We start from the raw sequence: 16,075 nt of genomic DNA, 5'->3' as shown, positions 1-16,075 counted from the left end.
CTTTTGTTCTCCTCTATCATGATTGTATAGGTATCCTTCCTTCCATAGTTCTGTATTTGGCAACATGTATATAGAAAGGTAAATAATGTATTGTTTTACCTTATGCATTGTTTAAAAATTACATACATGCTATGTAAGTTATAGTTTTCTTGAGATTTTTAAATTCAACAATATAGTTCTGGTATCTATGTGGATACATAAAGATCTAGTTTGTTCCTTTTACCCACTATGGTAGGCCATTCTACAAACATATCAGTCTATTTATTCATACCTCTTTCGATAAGCACTTACTTTATTTCAAATTGTGTGCTTTTATCAATAATAGTGCAGTGAACATCTTATATATAATACCTTGAATATGTGTAAAAGACTTTCTTAGTGCAAACATGGCATATACCTAAAAGCAGAGTTACTCTATCATAATGCATATGCCTTTTCAGCTGTATAAGACAGTGTCAATTCGTATTCCAACAAGGCTGTAGAAACTGCAATGCCACTAAGCCCAGACAATACAAAAGTTCTTATGTATCATTGGGTATTTCAGACTTTTTGACTTTTACAAATCTAATAGTGTAAAATGGTATCTCATTATTTGAAACTGGATTTATAATTACTAGCATTTTTCCATGGGTTTATTGGCTATTCATACTTCCATTTCTATGAAATGCCTTTTCATATCCTTTATCTATTTTTCTAATGGGTTCTCGTCTTTTAAATTAAATGCCTTCTTCATGTATCCATGTTTTTTTTTTTTTGTTTTTTGTTTTTTGTTTTTTGACAGAGTCTTGCTCTGTCACCAGACTGGAGTGCAGTGGCATAATCTCCGCTCACTGCAAACTCTGCCTCCCAGGTTCAAGTGATTCCCCTGCCTCGGCCTCCCAGGTAGCTGGGACTACAGGTGCACACCACCACACCCAACTAATTTCTTTATTTTATTTGCTTTTTAGTAGAGACGGGGTTTCACCATGTTGGGCAGGATGGTCTTGATCTGCTGACCTTATGATCTGCCTGCTTCGGCCTTCCAAAGTGCTGGCTTTACAGGTGTGAGCCACTGCACCCAACCGATCTGTTTGTTTTCTGTCTTGTAAATCTATTCTTCCAGTTGGTTATCTTTCTCTATGCATTTATATGTGATATCTTTCATTACATCACTTTTAAAATATTTATGTAACCAAATTTATCAGTCATTTCCTATGTGAGCTCTGATAGAGGTACTTTTTTTTTTTTTTTACATGAATTGAGTTAGCGAAAAAAATCATGAAATAGAAAAATCAGTAACAAACTTAACAAGGTCATTTAAAAATTATTGGGGTTTAAAATAGCCCTATTGGAAAATTACATAGATTTATTTTGAATTGAATAATGTCCTAGAACAATACTATCTTTACATTGCAGCTTGACTGATAATCAAGTCAATTTGTACCAGGAGTGATTTTCCTTTTTAAGAAATTAGACAAAACATAAAAATAGACACAAAGTCTTCCATGTCTTCCATGTGACAAGTATGCTGACTGAAGTTTGCAGTGACTAATTCAAATCATTCCAATTCCAAAGGAAAATAAAACATAAAGAAATGAGGACATGAATAAAACTCCAAATTTTTCAATAATCATGAATTATTACTCATTAAGCATGTACATATAATACACTGTGTTATTTACTATTATTAAAATAATAAACACATTTGATCACCCACATGAAAAGTCTAGGATTTAATGACATCATTTATATGCAATAATTATAGAACTATTATATGTAAGTAAATTTCTCACACTTCTCCAAAAGCCCATTAGCTTTGGAGAACCTGCTTATTTTCCCAAAGAGGGAAAAATACAGCTTGCTCTTTAGGTATGAATGAATTTTGAATTATTTGAATTTAAATACTTTTGAATTCTACTACATAATATATAGAAACTCAGGCAAACTGTTGTGCAATCAAAGTAAAACATTTTAAGCTATAGTATAATAAATTTAAGACTATACCATCTAAAGATTATTTAACTATGGACATCTGAATGATAATTATGACGTCTGTTTTTACTAATTCCAACAGCAGAATTCTTAGTTTAAAAGAAAAACACCGTAGCTTTCTAGAATGAAGAAAAAGAGCATATCCTGGCCAGAATTCTGTTAACAGAAACTTAACTATTTTATCACCAACCAAACCATGACAGAAACATCACACTAATATTAATTGGCCAGTAGTCTTCCTGACCTCCTGGCATACTATATGCTGCTTTCAGAACTGGCTCAATACCATGGGAGAGATGCCACCCACAGGTTGAGAAGTGACTCCCACCATAGGTCCTATTCAGAGTCAACTGAAGCCAAGTATCTATAAAAAGTGAGTCCATCCCTTTGAATTATGCTTCGACTACACATAAAGAAAAATAACTTTCTGACAACAATCACATGGGCAGTCAGAAATATGGTAACAAATATGGCAACTATGGAGTGGAGAATTAGACATGGTCAGGGTGAAGATCATCATGATTACTTGAATGAGGTTATTAACACTCAGGGATAAACAAAATCTTGCCTGAAAGGTTCAGTATGAGGTTCCCTTTAATTCTGTGGAGGTTACGGGGTGGGTGTCACAACCACTGGGTAGAGCAAAGCACTATTTTACTTTGGCTTGCCTACATTTGACGGATAATACAAAAAATGAGAAAGTATTTTGAAAACTTTCCAGTTTCCTTTCTAAACTAGTCTAAAATTTAAAACCAAAGCTGATTTAACCATTGGAGGGGGAAGAAAAAAACAACTGGTCAGTTTTATGAAGGGTTATCAAGTTGGCAGTGAGTAGCAGGGACCAAATGTCAACTTTCTGATCTGATTTCCCAAATGCACACTCTTAAAACCACAAGCTAAATAAATAATGTCTTGAGTCAGCAAAAGGGGACAAAACACATTTTGAGAAAAACATTTAAAGAATATATAAACTGAAGGGGTAAACTCTTCTACACTGAGGAGGTAAACTGTGGATACCTTATTCCGATACCCTTCTGTTCCATTCTGTGAGTGGGAGACTCTATTCATTACAACCTTTCCCTTTTCTAATACAACCTCCTTTGACAGCAGGGTAAAAACAAAATTAAACAGATCTCAGTGCAACAAATGCAACCTGAAGTGAATGATCACTCAATCAGTGCCCTAAATCTTCAACATATTTCCACAAGTCTAAAAAACATGAACAACTTTAAGGCTATTAATACTGGCATATTATTTTCTACAATGCTCCATGATATCTGATGACAGGAGACCTTCTGCCTCAAGAGTAAGGGTTATGTACGTACCTCAGCAACATAACCAGGTCTGCATCGCTTGAAAGGCGCACCAATCCTGGAGTCCCTTCAGTTCGAATAAATTGGATCTTCTCCCTATTCAAGAAAAGAAACAGCACAAAATGTATATGATAAACCTTCGGGCTATAGCTCAGTAGCAAAGAGCATTTTCTGTAACAGTCATAACATTTTTTTAATACCTATTATGTGGCAGCTACTGTGTGATACCCTAGGAATACACATCCAAGAGAGGCATGGTCTTTGCCTTCAAGGGAGGATCTTGTGATGAGCATCAACACCTCTGGTTCTAACGTTGTGGGGAGAAAGATTCTTTTATTGCTTTCATCGTTTTGCTGCCCAAATACTACAATAAATAGTATACCATTCAACCAATAAAATCAGTCTGCTTTGAGTTAAAGCTGACTGTGGGCCTGAATCTTAGTGATAGTCTTAGGCTGAACCTCAGCTGTGCCAAAAAGGGATTGTGTTGGGAGAGTCATCTATTTTCCTGAGGCCATATCTTTAAGTTACATGTGATGAGCTCATTCCTAATTGGAAGCAGATAGTATCTATGCATTATATATTCAGTGTAAAAGCATATGGCTTTTTTAAATAAGGAAAACACTGAAATACTTTGCTACTACACTTGGTGAAATAGATTGTGTACATACCTGTGCAAATGTACATATACCTATATACATCCAACACAACAAGGTGAGTTATTTGAGTTATTTTTACCATTATTTTGTTATAGATAAATGGGATGACACCAGTTTTTTTTTCTTTTTGTTTGATGAGTCATCATCATGTCACTATTTTCAATTTGTTATATGATAAAATTTTAATAAATTTTTTCCTAGTTGCTTTCTTCCCTCATTTACATCATGCTATTTCAAAGCATACCATATTAACTTTCATAAGATGAAGAAAAAAAATAACATAAACTATGGTACTAAAGTCATTATATTTCATTGGAATAGAGAGGACACAAATAAACAATTCTATTCTACAGACAATATATTCTGATTTCTGTACCACAAAGTAAAATATTAATCATTGATATAGTGTTTATTTAGATTTAGTTCTTATCTACAAAGCAACTTGTTTTTCTATTTGATATTTTCACAAAGTTCCACTGATGTTTTTGTTTGTTTGTTTTGAGACAGGGCCTCACTCTGTCACCCAAACTGGAGTGCAATGGCGCAATCTTGGCTCACCACAACCTCTGCCTCCCAGGTTCAAACAATTCTCTGCCTCAGACATTTGAGTAGCTAGGATTATAGGCATGCACCACCATGCCTAGTTAATTTTTGTACTTTAGTGGAGATGGGGTTTTGCCATTTTCACCATGCTGGTCTCAAGCTCCTGGCCTCATGTGATCTGCTTGCCTTGGCCTCTCAAAGTGCTGGGATTACAGGCATGAGCCATCATGCCTGGCCGAGTTCCACTGATTTTTATATTTTCAAATTTCAAATACTTTCCTTAAGACTGCTTGCTGACTTGACGGCATTGAGATGGAAGGCAAGGTGCCATGTTCACATGAAAAATTCCTTAATGCATAGAAAAGTCAATGGATTTGCCCTTAGCCACATAGCTTACGAGGTATGATAAACAGAGTTCAGTCCTCGGTTTCTTCTGGCTAGATCCATTTTATATGATATATGAAGCAGCTAATCTTTAGTATTTGCCAAATTTTCTTTTCTATAATTTATTGCCAGCAGCTAACTACTATTTTTTTTAAAAGACTATTAGAAGTTAGTGGCAGGCATGTACGTAACGGAATTTGCTTAAGGTTATTTCTGTGAAGCCTTGAACCAGGCAGAACGTTTTCCCTCAAGTGTTGGAATCATACATCTGAAACATGTGATGGAAACCCAGGCCCATTATCTGGTGAATGGTTTTTCTGATAAGAGATGTAAATGTTGGCTTATACAAGTTAAATCAGAGAAAAGTTATTTTGAAGAAAAATGAATAATAACTTAACCAAAGAACTACTCTTACAAGGATCAGGAACACTATGCTTTGATCTTGAAGAATCAAAAGCTATCTCCCACAAATATGCAACTTATCTCTTCTGTCTATCAACACAGTGAATCCAGGCAAATGGAACAAGACAAAAAACAAACAGGCTGAGCACTCTCCCCTCCTTCCTTAACTGGAGCTACACAGAAGGAGTTGAGTGATGGTAGATATCAGGCCCTGGACTGCGGCTTGTAAGTTTCCTATGAATAAGAAAAACATCATCGCTTCTTGAGTCACAAGGATGATAGGGTGAGAAACAGAAAGGACAAAGGCACCAGAGGAAGTATGCCAACTGGGAAACTTTTCATCACTTTCCAGATGTAAACTACCAGGCTGTGAAGGCAACTAGTCTGATTTTTCAGGTGAGAACACATGAGAGGCAGGCTGAGACCAGTTTTCTACCAGGCCAACTAATTTATCACAGTGACAAGCTATGGGTCATATGCTTCCAGGAACCAGACACTGGAACATGTCGTCTGATGTAAAGTACTTTCTTATGTTGATACTGATTCATTCTTTCAGCGAACATTTTCTGCATGCCTACTATGTGCCAGTCATGGTACCACACACTGGGAATCCAATGGGGAGTAAGAGAAAGTCCCTTTTCAAGGAGCTTACACTGCAGTGGAAGAGAAGCCATCAAAAGACAATTCTCATTTGATGTGAAAATATTTACATTTTTCTGTTCACTTAACTGAACGGTGGTTAGGCTTTATACCTGCTCCTGGTCTAAACAGTTCTTTATAAAGTCCTTTTATGTAGAAACAAAGGAGGCATTAGTTTACTGCCGGTAAGGAGAGCAGATCAGGGCTGAGGAAGAGACAGAAGTCAGCAGATGTCCCCGGAAATGTCACCAATCTTTTCTGAGAAAAACTAAGGAACTGCTTCTTGGTTATCAAGTATTTGCCCAGTATGCTATAGACAAGTGTTTCTCAAACTGGCATCCTTGGTCTACTAGAAATTTGCATACATAAGCTCGAGCTCTGCAAGAATTTTTAAATTTTGTGTCTTCACTTTGATGATCAAAACACATGAAACAATGTAATATTTTAGATGAGATGGATGACATTTATGACTGAATCTTGTCATGTGACTTTGGGTCCCATGTTTATATTTATAGGGCACTTGGTGCAAAGTGATCAGAGATGAGCTTTTAAAGGATGGTGAATAGACCTGGCCTCCCTTAGGCAGACAGGACCTTGATGTTCAATATGATAATAAAACCAGTCCCTGTCTGCCACTCATGCACACTTCGCTTACCAATTAAAAAACCTTTTCTCTTACAGTATTAACTTGCATCATGAAAATGATCAAGTGGGTTAAGTAAATTGCCATAGGCTAAAGAAAAAACAAAAGAGATGGATTTAAAAAGAAAATTATGCCTTTATGCTAAATAATGCATCAAAGATATCCTGGTTTATTCTAAGAACAAAAGCCTTGCAATAGTTTGCAAACAGAAAAGTGGTAGTAGAATCCACTTATCCCGGGGCACATTCAACGATATGTTTTTTCCTTCAGTATTGTATTTGGGGTTACACTGTTAAATGAATTGGCTTATCAAAACAATGAATTAGTAGATAAAAATAAGCTTATTGTTAAGAAGAGAAAATGATGACCGTGACAATTTCAAGGAGGCACCTGCTAGACCAGAGATGCAAAATCAAAAGAATCAAGTCAAACACAAGCACAGAAAAGCACAAATATATCTTTCCACTGATAACGGTCTCAACATTGATGATTTAGCTTCTGAAAAACAAAATATTCTCACATTAAGAGCATTAATTTAAATGTTATTGATTTTTTCTAGCTTTTAACTTAATTTGTATGTCTTTTGGTTTTATAGTTTACAAAAGCTGTAAGCATAAGAGGTTTATACACATTTTATATTTGTACACATTTAAGTTTAAAAGAAAAGTGGTTAACATCATTATAGGTCTGTGATATTTCTTGTCCCTTTTAGAGTGGAAAATAACAGATGTAACTCTTACAAATTTTAATGAGTCCACCCAGTGTTTGGAGTAACATAATGAGTTTGAGAAATGTTGTTAAAGACAACTGATCATGATTAGAGGAATGTTTGAAAATTACTTTAATATATTTATTCAAGTCTATTAATTTATAGAATTAGAAGGAATCTGTGGTAGTCCTCTCTGTTGCCCAGGCTAGAGTGCAGTGGTACAATCATGGCTCACTATAGCTTCAAATTCCTGAGCTCAAGTGATCCCCTTGCCTCAGTCTCGTGAGTAGGTGGGACTACAGGTATGTACCACCACACCTGGCTAATTTTTAAACATTTTTGTAGAGACAGGGTCTTGCTATGTTGTCCAGGCTGGTGTCAAACTCCTGGCCTCAAGTGATCCTCCTGCCTCAGCCTCCTAAAGTGCTGGAATTACAGGACTGAGCTACTGCATCAGCCTGCCTTCTTCTTAATAAAAAAATTCAATTCAACCTTAGTGGTTTATTATGATGATTAAGGTTATACTAATACAACATAATATCATTTGGACCTCTCTGCATGGGTACATTTATCTCTCTGTGCCCCTTAGAGTACATTCCAGCACTTTTATGGGTGCACCTTCTCATTTGGCTAGTGAGGTACAACTTAAATTCCTTTTAAAATACAAGTTTCTTGAGGGCAAAAGCCCTTTCTCCTTTATCTTTTTTTTTTTTGAGACAGAGTCTCACTCGGTCACCAGGTGCCAGACTGCAGTGCAGTGGCGTGACCTTGGCTCAGAGCAACCTCCGCCTCCTGGGTTCAAGCAATTCTCCTGCCTCAGCCTCCCAAGTAGCTGGGACTACAGGCACACTCCACCACGCTCAGCTAATTTTTTTGTATTTTTAGTAGAGACGGGGTTTCACCATGTTGACCAGGATGGTCTCGATCTCTTGACCTTGTGATCCACCCACCTTGGCCTCCCAAAGTGCTGGGATTACAGGCGTGAGCCACCACGCCTGGCCTCTATCTTTTTTTTTTTCTTTTTTTGAGTTGGAGTCTCACTCTGTCACCCAGGCTGGAGTGCAGGGACCCAATCTCAACTCGATGCAACCTCTGTCTCCTGGGTTCAAGTGATTCTCCTGCCTCAGCCTCCAGTGTAGTTAGGATTACAGGCATGTGCCACCGCGTCCGGCTAATTTTGATATTTTTAGTGGAAAGGAGGTTTCACATGCTGGCCAGGTGAACTCCTGATCTCAAGTGATCTGCCCACCTCAGCCTCCCATAGTGGCTGGGATTACAGTTGTGAGCTATGGCACCCAGCCCTTCCTCCTTTATCTTTGTGTTCCCCAGGTACCAAATACTATTCTGTCTACCTGATGAGTGCTTTGTAAAATATAAACCAGTGACATGATTAATTTAGGCCAAAATAACAGATGTGGCTCCTAACAATTTCCCCTAAGAATATACCTGGTGTTTGGAATAAACAATCACGCTTTTTTTTTTTTTTCCTGCTGTGGCAGAGAAATAAAGAATTGGAAAGCTAATGTCCAACTATTTACTAAAACAGAATCCACTGGAGAGAAATGTAAAGGCAGGTAAAAAGACAACCTCTTATGAAAACTCACAACTGTAAAATGAGAACCTAAACCATCCAGAGACAAGCTCAGGAAAAAGTCTCCAGCTACTGCTGTCTCTCAGACTTTCATAATATATGTAACCACTTCCTCCAGTGCACGGAATCACCCCCAAAGATCAACTCTAGTAGATCATTTGAGGACAACGAACAAAGTTTCAAGACCGAATTCCCACAGAAAACATTCTCATGAAACCACCCAACATTTTGGTGAAGTTAAAGAGAGGCACGTGCTCAGAGACAATCAGAAGCAGCAATGCTCAAAACCACAAAACTCTGGATTGCCAACTCTGCACATCCGGGTTCCTCTAGATACACTTCAATGCCACATTCACAAATACATGTTTTTAAAAACTGCCCTAGGCAGTTCTAGAGAAGTGCCTTTGACTTCCCTACTGGTATAATGTCAAGAAAGGAAGACCAGCACTGATCATTCGTACTCATTATTAGAGTCACAGGGCACTGCCTGACTTGACAGATATAGCCAAGCAGTTGAAAGGTTATGGGAATTTAAGTCCATTATGGTCATATGATTCTTATGGATACAGAGAAGTGAAATTAATTAGCCACATGTGTAGGGACAAAGTTTGCCATAAATGGATATAAGTTATCTGCATGCTGAGAACTTAGAGACTGACTTAACTCTTTTTGTTTCCTCATGTTAAAATAAACATAATTATAGAAGGCAAATAAAATACTTGGCCTGGAGCCTATTACATAGGAAGCACTCAGTAATTTTAAATGATTGAGTATATTATTAGATAGGCCCCATAATTATTTATTCCTTTGTCAAAAGACAGTATGATCTATTGAAAACAGAGCCAAACTAGATTTCTATTGACCCACTCCTTTTTCTGCTTGTATTGTTGGCAAGTTGTTCTAAATCAACTTGCCAACATCTTATTAACATATTATTAACACAGAAGGGATGCTTATTTTGTTTGCTTTATAAGAAATGCTTCTGATTAACTATCTGGGCAATTTATTCAAATGTAAGTAAAAAGTAGATTTTATTAAAAACTACTTTGTGCTATCATAAATAATTCATTGTTCTCTATGATTTACTATTCTTTTGGGGATGGGAAAGGTATTGAGACTGGTTTCAGCACTGACATTTTGCTTTGGTCCACAGAGTCCAAGTCTAATGAGTTACTAAAGGAAATGACATTTTACTGAACTGTTTTCTTGATAAATATAACAGAACATAGGAAAAATCAAGAGTAAAAGATTTACTTAAAATGTGATTATTCCTCATGTAAGAAAATGGTCTTGAAAATCATAACTGAGCCACTTATTAGCAAAAAAACACAATACTTTGGAGAAATATCCAGTGGATGAATGTATTTGTAATTTCGAGAATCTTTCAAAGTTACATCAGAGAACAATGTTTATGGGAAAATAATAAATATCTGAGCGTGATACTGTGAAAAGAACCTAAACTAATTTTGGGTACTGGAGTTCATGTTTTTGGCCTTTTAAATTTTAGGTGATTGACTGTCCAGGTATCTCAAAGTTGACATTAACAGTTATGAGATTCCATGTATCAAAAATGTGAAAATTAGATATACACATGATATATAACTCAAAAGCATATGTACATCTATAAATTAGCACATCCATTCAAATAAAACATAACTAGCACTTACTCCTTTTCAAGAAGTCATAGAATAAGTGACAGGTTTTAAGAATCTGTGTTCCTTACCGCCCTGAAGAATAAAATCTCTAATCTCTTATTAGGCCTACAAGATAATTAGCTGCTTGGAAAGATGTTTTAACATACCTTTGGATGGCTTCTTAAATGTTATCTTAATGATATTGCCATGATATTTTGGCCTTCAGTAATTTCTGGCTAAACCTCAAGCCAGAAGGCTCAGTCCTCAGCTTAGGCACAGAGCAGTCAAGGCTGGTTTTATCGTTATAAGGTAAAAGATTTTAGAGTAAAGCTCCCTGTAGGAAACAGTGGACAGCACCACTAAAAAGCCTTCCTACACACAAATTAATAGTGGAATTAGAGATGGGTGGGCACGGTGGCTCATGCCTATAATCCCAACACTTTGGGAAGCCGAGGTGGGCAGATCACTTGAGGCCAGGAGTTCGATACCAGCCTGGCCAAAATGGTGAAACCCTGTCTCTATTGAAAATACAAAAATTAGCTGGGCATGGTGGTGCATTGCTGTAGTCCCGGCTACTCAGGAGGCCTGAGATATGAGAATTGCTTGAACCCAGGAGGCAGAGGTTGCAGTGAGCTGAGATCATGCCCACTGTACTTCAGACTGGGTGACAGAGTGAGACTCTGTCTGCTCCCCACCACTCTCAAAAAGGAAAAGAGGTCATAGATCCTAGTTGCATTTAAATTATATCCACATAATTACATGGTTCCATTTATATGTATGGTCAATCTCAGGAATAGTGGTTTTAAGAATTAGAATAAGTTTAGGAGCAAATTACTTTAAACTGAGTCCTTCTGATAGAACAAAGTAGTGAAGGGCAGAGTACTAATATAACAGCAATTTAAATTTACTCTATGTTTACTATGCTTACACAGTACCAAGTGCTTTATACATACATTAACTCATTTAATCTTCAAAAAGACACTGAGAGTTAGAAATTCCTATCCCCATTTTACAGATGAGGATAACAACCTGGAGGGTTGTTAAATGTCTCATTTAAAGTCACCTGGTGGGTAAAATTCAGAGCCAGAATTCAAACCTAGGTCTTTCTGACTCCAAACCTGAACAAAATCTTAAGAGCCATACTCAACTACCTTCTAAGAGCCATTACTGCTGCTCTCCCAGTAAGAGAGAGACTACTATTAGGACTTCCCAATGACCATTACTATGTGGTGTCAATAAATTATTTTAATCAGGTGTCCAGGAGCAATGGCTCATGCCTGTTATTCCAGAAGTTTGGGAGGCTGAGGCAGGAGGATATCTTGAGCCCAGGTGTTCAAAATGAACCTGAGCAACATAGCAAGACTCTATCTCTATAAAAAAATAATAAAAATAAACATAAAACAATTAGCTGGGCAAAGTGGTGTGCTCTTGTAGTCCCAGCTATTTGGGAGGCTAAGGCAAGAGGATGGCTTGAGCCCAGGAGGTTGGTGCTGTAGTCAGCTGTGATTGCAACACTACACTGCAGCCTGGGGAATACAGTGAGACCCGTCGTCTCAAAAGAAAAAAAATGGTGTCTTTAAAAGTTCAATAATTATCCCTATGTAAATTTTCTGTAGGAAAATAATAGTCTCAGTCCATATTTGCTATTATTTAAATTTGGTACACCAAAGATCAGAAGTTTGTCACGTTGGTCAAGACTTCTGAGCAGTAAGTAAACAAATCAGGAGAAGAATAAGCGAGAGAGCTAGGCAGGTCTTAACAGGAAAATGCATACGGATCAGCAGAAGTAAATTCATGCTATTTTCACCACGTAGTTCAAATGTTAACCAAAATTAACATTCCTGTCTAATATTATATGTAAAAATTCATTTGTCACAAAGCTGGAAAGTAAATAGGTTAGCAATTTTGAACACTAGGGTTTATTTTATAAAAGACAGCTTTTGAAACTTTAAATTTTTATTACCTAAAATTCTGTATTGTTTGATAAATTTCAAAATGGGTGATTATTTTTAAAATAAAAAAATTAAGAGTAAAATTAGACTCTAGCAAAACTCCAGGGCTCTTCAAATAGGATAATGAAAGGAAATAGAAGGTTCAAGTCTGCATTTGCCTCTAGTCTGGTGAATCTTGAGACACATATCCATTTGCCTTTTGTAGTTCAGAATTTCTTGACTCGCAAGTTACTAATTTCCTAATAACATAAAATATGGAATGATCTAATCTACCCAGAATGAAAAAATTATCACAGATCATGTCCTCATGGTAAGGGGAGTTATATAGGAAGCGCTCAAGGAAGAATCAGCCTGCTGCCAAAAATAATCATTGATGCCTGGGGAGAGCTGGACTAGCAGGGAACGGATTTACTGGCTGGACCTAACAATCATATTAGAGGGGAAATTCTCAACTCTTAACTCAGGTTCATAGCCTTTCTCATTACACAGTGCCGTACAAACACCAATACTAAAAATTTTATTAAATTTTTAAATATGCATTATATTCACCTATAAAATATTATTCAAGGTTGTTTTCTAATGAATATATTTGTATTCATATAAAATATTAGAACTTTTTTCAGCTTTTATTTTAACATCACAGCATAAAACACCTTCTTTCAGTGAGATCCAGTAGTAGCATATAATAATCCAATAAAATACCCATTTTACAGATGTGGTACTGACTTTGGGGAGCTGATTTTTCTAACGGGGGAATAAACATCTCCTGAGGATTTTTTTTTTTAAAGGATGTCAACTTAGTACCATTCACATTTGCGTGATAAGTGAAGTTATAAGGAGCAGTGATTTAAATACAGCAGTTGAAAGTAAAAGCTGTATCGCAATGCATGGAAAACCATAGCCACATAGACAGGAAGACACACCAGTGAAGTCTCAGGGAAGAGAAAACTATACATAGATGCAAACTAAATGAATTGCCTGCTATCCTCTGGTTTAGGAGGAATCACAAGCAAACTAGGAGAACACAAAGCAAACAGGTATACCTACTTGACTCCCTCAAGGGCCACCACTTTTATCATTATATTGTGGGAAAAATAAGAAGGAATATTTATCTTAAATGGTGTGCCACAGATGAGGAACGACATATACAAAGCTATGTTGGTGCTGGGAATCCTTGCTCCAGGTATGAATGTAAGGTCCGCAGTGAACTTTGACATATAGATTACCTGGTAGCTCCATTTCATGCATAAATCTGTTATCAAAAATATCATTGAAATATGAGATTAAAGAAGCTTAGCTGATTTCCCACCCCTGTGTTTGTGGGAATGCTCCTCACAACTATATAAAACAGAATGTTCTCTTAGATATATGAACTTCCCCTTTACAATGTTATGATAACCAAAATGTTTAACTACCAAAAACTTTATGGAAAATTAAAGTGCAGTGTGACACACTCTGGATAGGAGGAATGGCATTATCTCATTGATTTAAGTTCCTCTGTCCTTTTACTTGTCATGACTACATCTGCTTCCCATGGTCACGTTCTGTAAAGATAGAAATATATTTCATAGCCTATCAAATAATTTCATAAAAATAGATTACCAGGTGAAGCCTATGTTAGAAGAGAGATTGTGCTTAACTGAGGACACTAGATGCCACTAAAAAAAAATCTTCAGCAATCTTTGGGAGATTAGAGACTTTTCGGACTCTAAAAAGCAGAAAGAAAACAAAACAAAACTTAAAGCTACCAACTTGGGCGTGCAGCTTTTCCCTCTGTCAGAATCTGTCAAGATTCTGTCAAGTCATTAAAGAATAATGACAGATGCTGTCTGGGTAGATTAGATCACCTAATCTCTCTGATGGTGGAGATTTAAAGACATGTGAATTAGTATTACATACTAATGTGGAGTGTAGAGAAAAAGTGAGAAACTTCTTGAGTTTCCTCTTTTTTGTGGGGGATGGGGTACATTTAGAGGAACAGATATTAACTAGTGGTGTGGGTTGGCTAGAAGTGGTAGAAGAGAGAGAAAACAGAGTTCTCTTTATTTTGTGATTAGCAAAAGAAGAATTTTGTTCTTTTTTTGTTTGTTTTGCTTTGAGGTCTAGGATTGTTAATATTTCTAATTAGACCATTGAGAAGCTTGTTTCTGCAATTTTTTAAACTAAAACTTCTTACAGAAGATTCTCAAGGGGAACATGCATTATTGAGTGGATGCCATAATAAACAAACATACAAAAGCTTCACTTGTATAATTATTATAATTTTTCTGTGGTTAAGAACAGCATGCTTATGTTGAGGAAAGCACTGAGTTGAGTCAGATGTTATTAACCATGTGAAACCAGGTGAAACTGGGATTTTTATATACACAATGTTTTTAATGTAATACTTGAAATTTTGTGGAGCTTCAGCCTTTACAAACTTTAGAAGTTAGTGACAACTTTAAAGACATGAGACCAAGGCTGGGCACAGTGGCTTATGCCTATAATCTCAGCACTTTGGGAGGCCAAGGTGGGCAGATCACCTGAGGTCAGGAATTCAAGACCAGTCTGACAAACATGGTGAAACCCCATCTCTACTAAAAATACAAAAATAAGCTGGGTGTGGTGGTGGGCACCTGTCGTGCCGGTAACTGGGGAGGCTGAGGCAGGAGAATCGCTTGAACCTGGGAGGCAGAGGTTGCAATGAGCCAAGATCACACCACTGCACTCTAGCCGGGGCAAGAGTGAGACACTGTCTCAAAAAAAAAAAAAAAGAAGACATGAGATCAAGAATATCATAAGAATATTTGGTAATTTATTTTCAAATCAACAATTATATACATATATATTTTTATATTCACTGTGCGCAAAATGCAGTTCTAGGTATTTGAACAGTAAGGAGGAAAAATAATGATGAGTTGGATAAGATCCCTATTTACAAGGCTTTTATAATCTAATTGGAAAATAAAGCATAAGGACCCGAAAAGTCAAATTAAAACACAAAAGTCATAAAGTCAAAACAGTACAAAGGACAATGTGATACATTTCACGATGAATCATCAAAATAGTGTCAAGACCAAAGGCTATTACAGCTAACTGTGCCATCAGGATTATATGGAGAAGTTTTAAAAAAATAATTCTTAGGCTCTACCCCAGACCTCTTGAATTAAATTTCTGGGTAGGGTATGGGAGAACAGGCGGTATTCAGAGATGAGAGAGGATTTGGAGGAGGCATGGTCTGGCATTTTGTATTATGTAAAGCTTCCCAGGTGATCCTGATGAAAACAGTTTGGCACAATTTAGTAGGTCAGTATTTGAGAATCACTGCTATGGGCCAGGATGGTCCCACCAGGCAAATATCCTTCCACCAGTAAAGGTGACAATTGGACTTTGGGTTAAGACAGATTTTCAGCAGAAACTCTTCGTTTCCTATCTCCCCTGATGCCTAGCACACTTAGATAGAGAAATACTAGCCTAGATCATGAAAGTGAGGGTCCACAGTGGAGCTGAAAAATTTCAAGGAGGGAAAGCTTCTGCTGGGTTATAATGGAAAAATCTTGCTGCCTAAACTTAGGAGAGAAAAGCTTTCCAGGGAAGGGGAACAGCATGTATTCAGGAAAGTAAAACTGAGCCTGAGGCATGATGTTTTGAAAAGT

General features: G+C 36.9%; 1 protein-coding gene across 6 annotated transcripts in view; it reads right to left on the bottom strand.

Moving 5' to 3' along the window:
* The window catches only part of HECW2 (HECT, C2 and WW domain containing E3 ubiquitin protein ligase 2), a 392,336-nt gene that overhangs the window by 60,857 nt on the left and 315,404 nt on the right, over positions 1-16,075 (bottom strand). For all 6 annotated transcript variants that reach the window (XM_012454051.3, XM_012454049.3, XM_064373220.1 and 3 more), the window contains one exon: positions 3,297-3,380. In XM_012454051.3, coding sequence (XP_012309474.2) covers positions 3,297-3,380 — 84 coding nt within the window. The remainder of the gene's footprint in view (positions 1-3,296; positions 3,381-16,075) is intronic.

Source organism: Aotus nancymaae, unplaced genomic scaffold (genome assembly GCF_030222135.1).
Source record: "Aotus nancymaae isolate 86718 unplaced genomic scaffold, 86718_ANA_hifiasm-v0.15.2.pri h1tg000008l, whole genome shotgun sequence".
In the NCBI taxonomy this organism is placed as follows: Eukaryota; Metazoa; Chordata; class Mammalia; order Primates; family Aotidae; genus Aotus; species Aotus nancymaae.
Note: the sequence above shows the minus strand (reverse complement) of the source record. Positions and strands in the feature narration are given on the sequence as shown.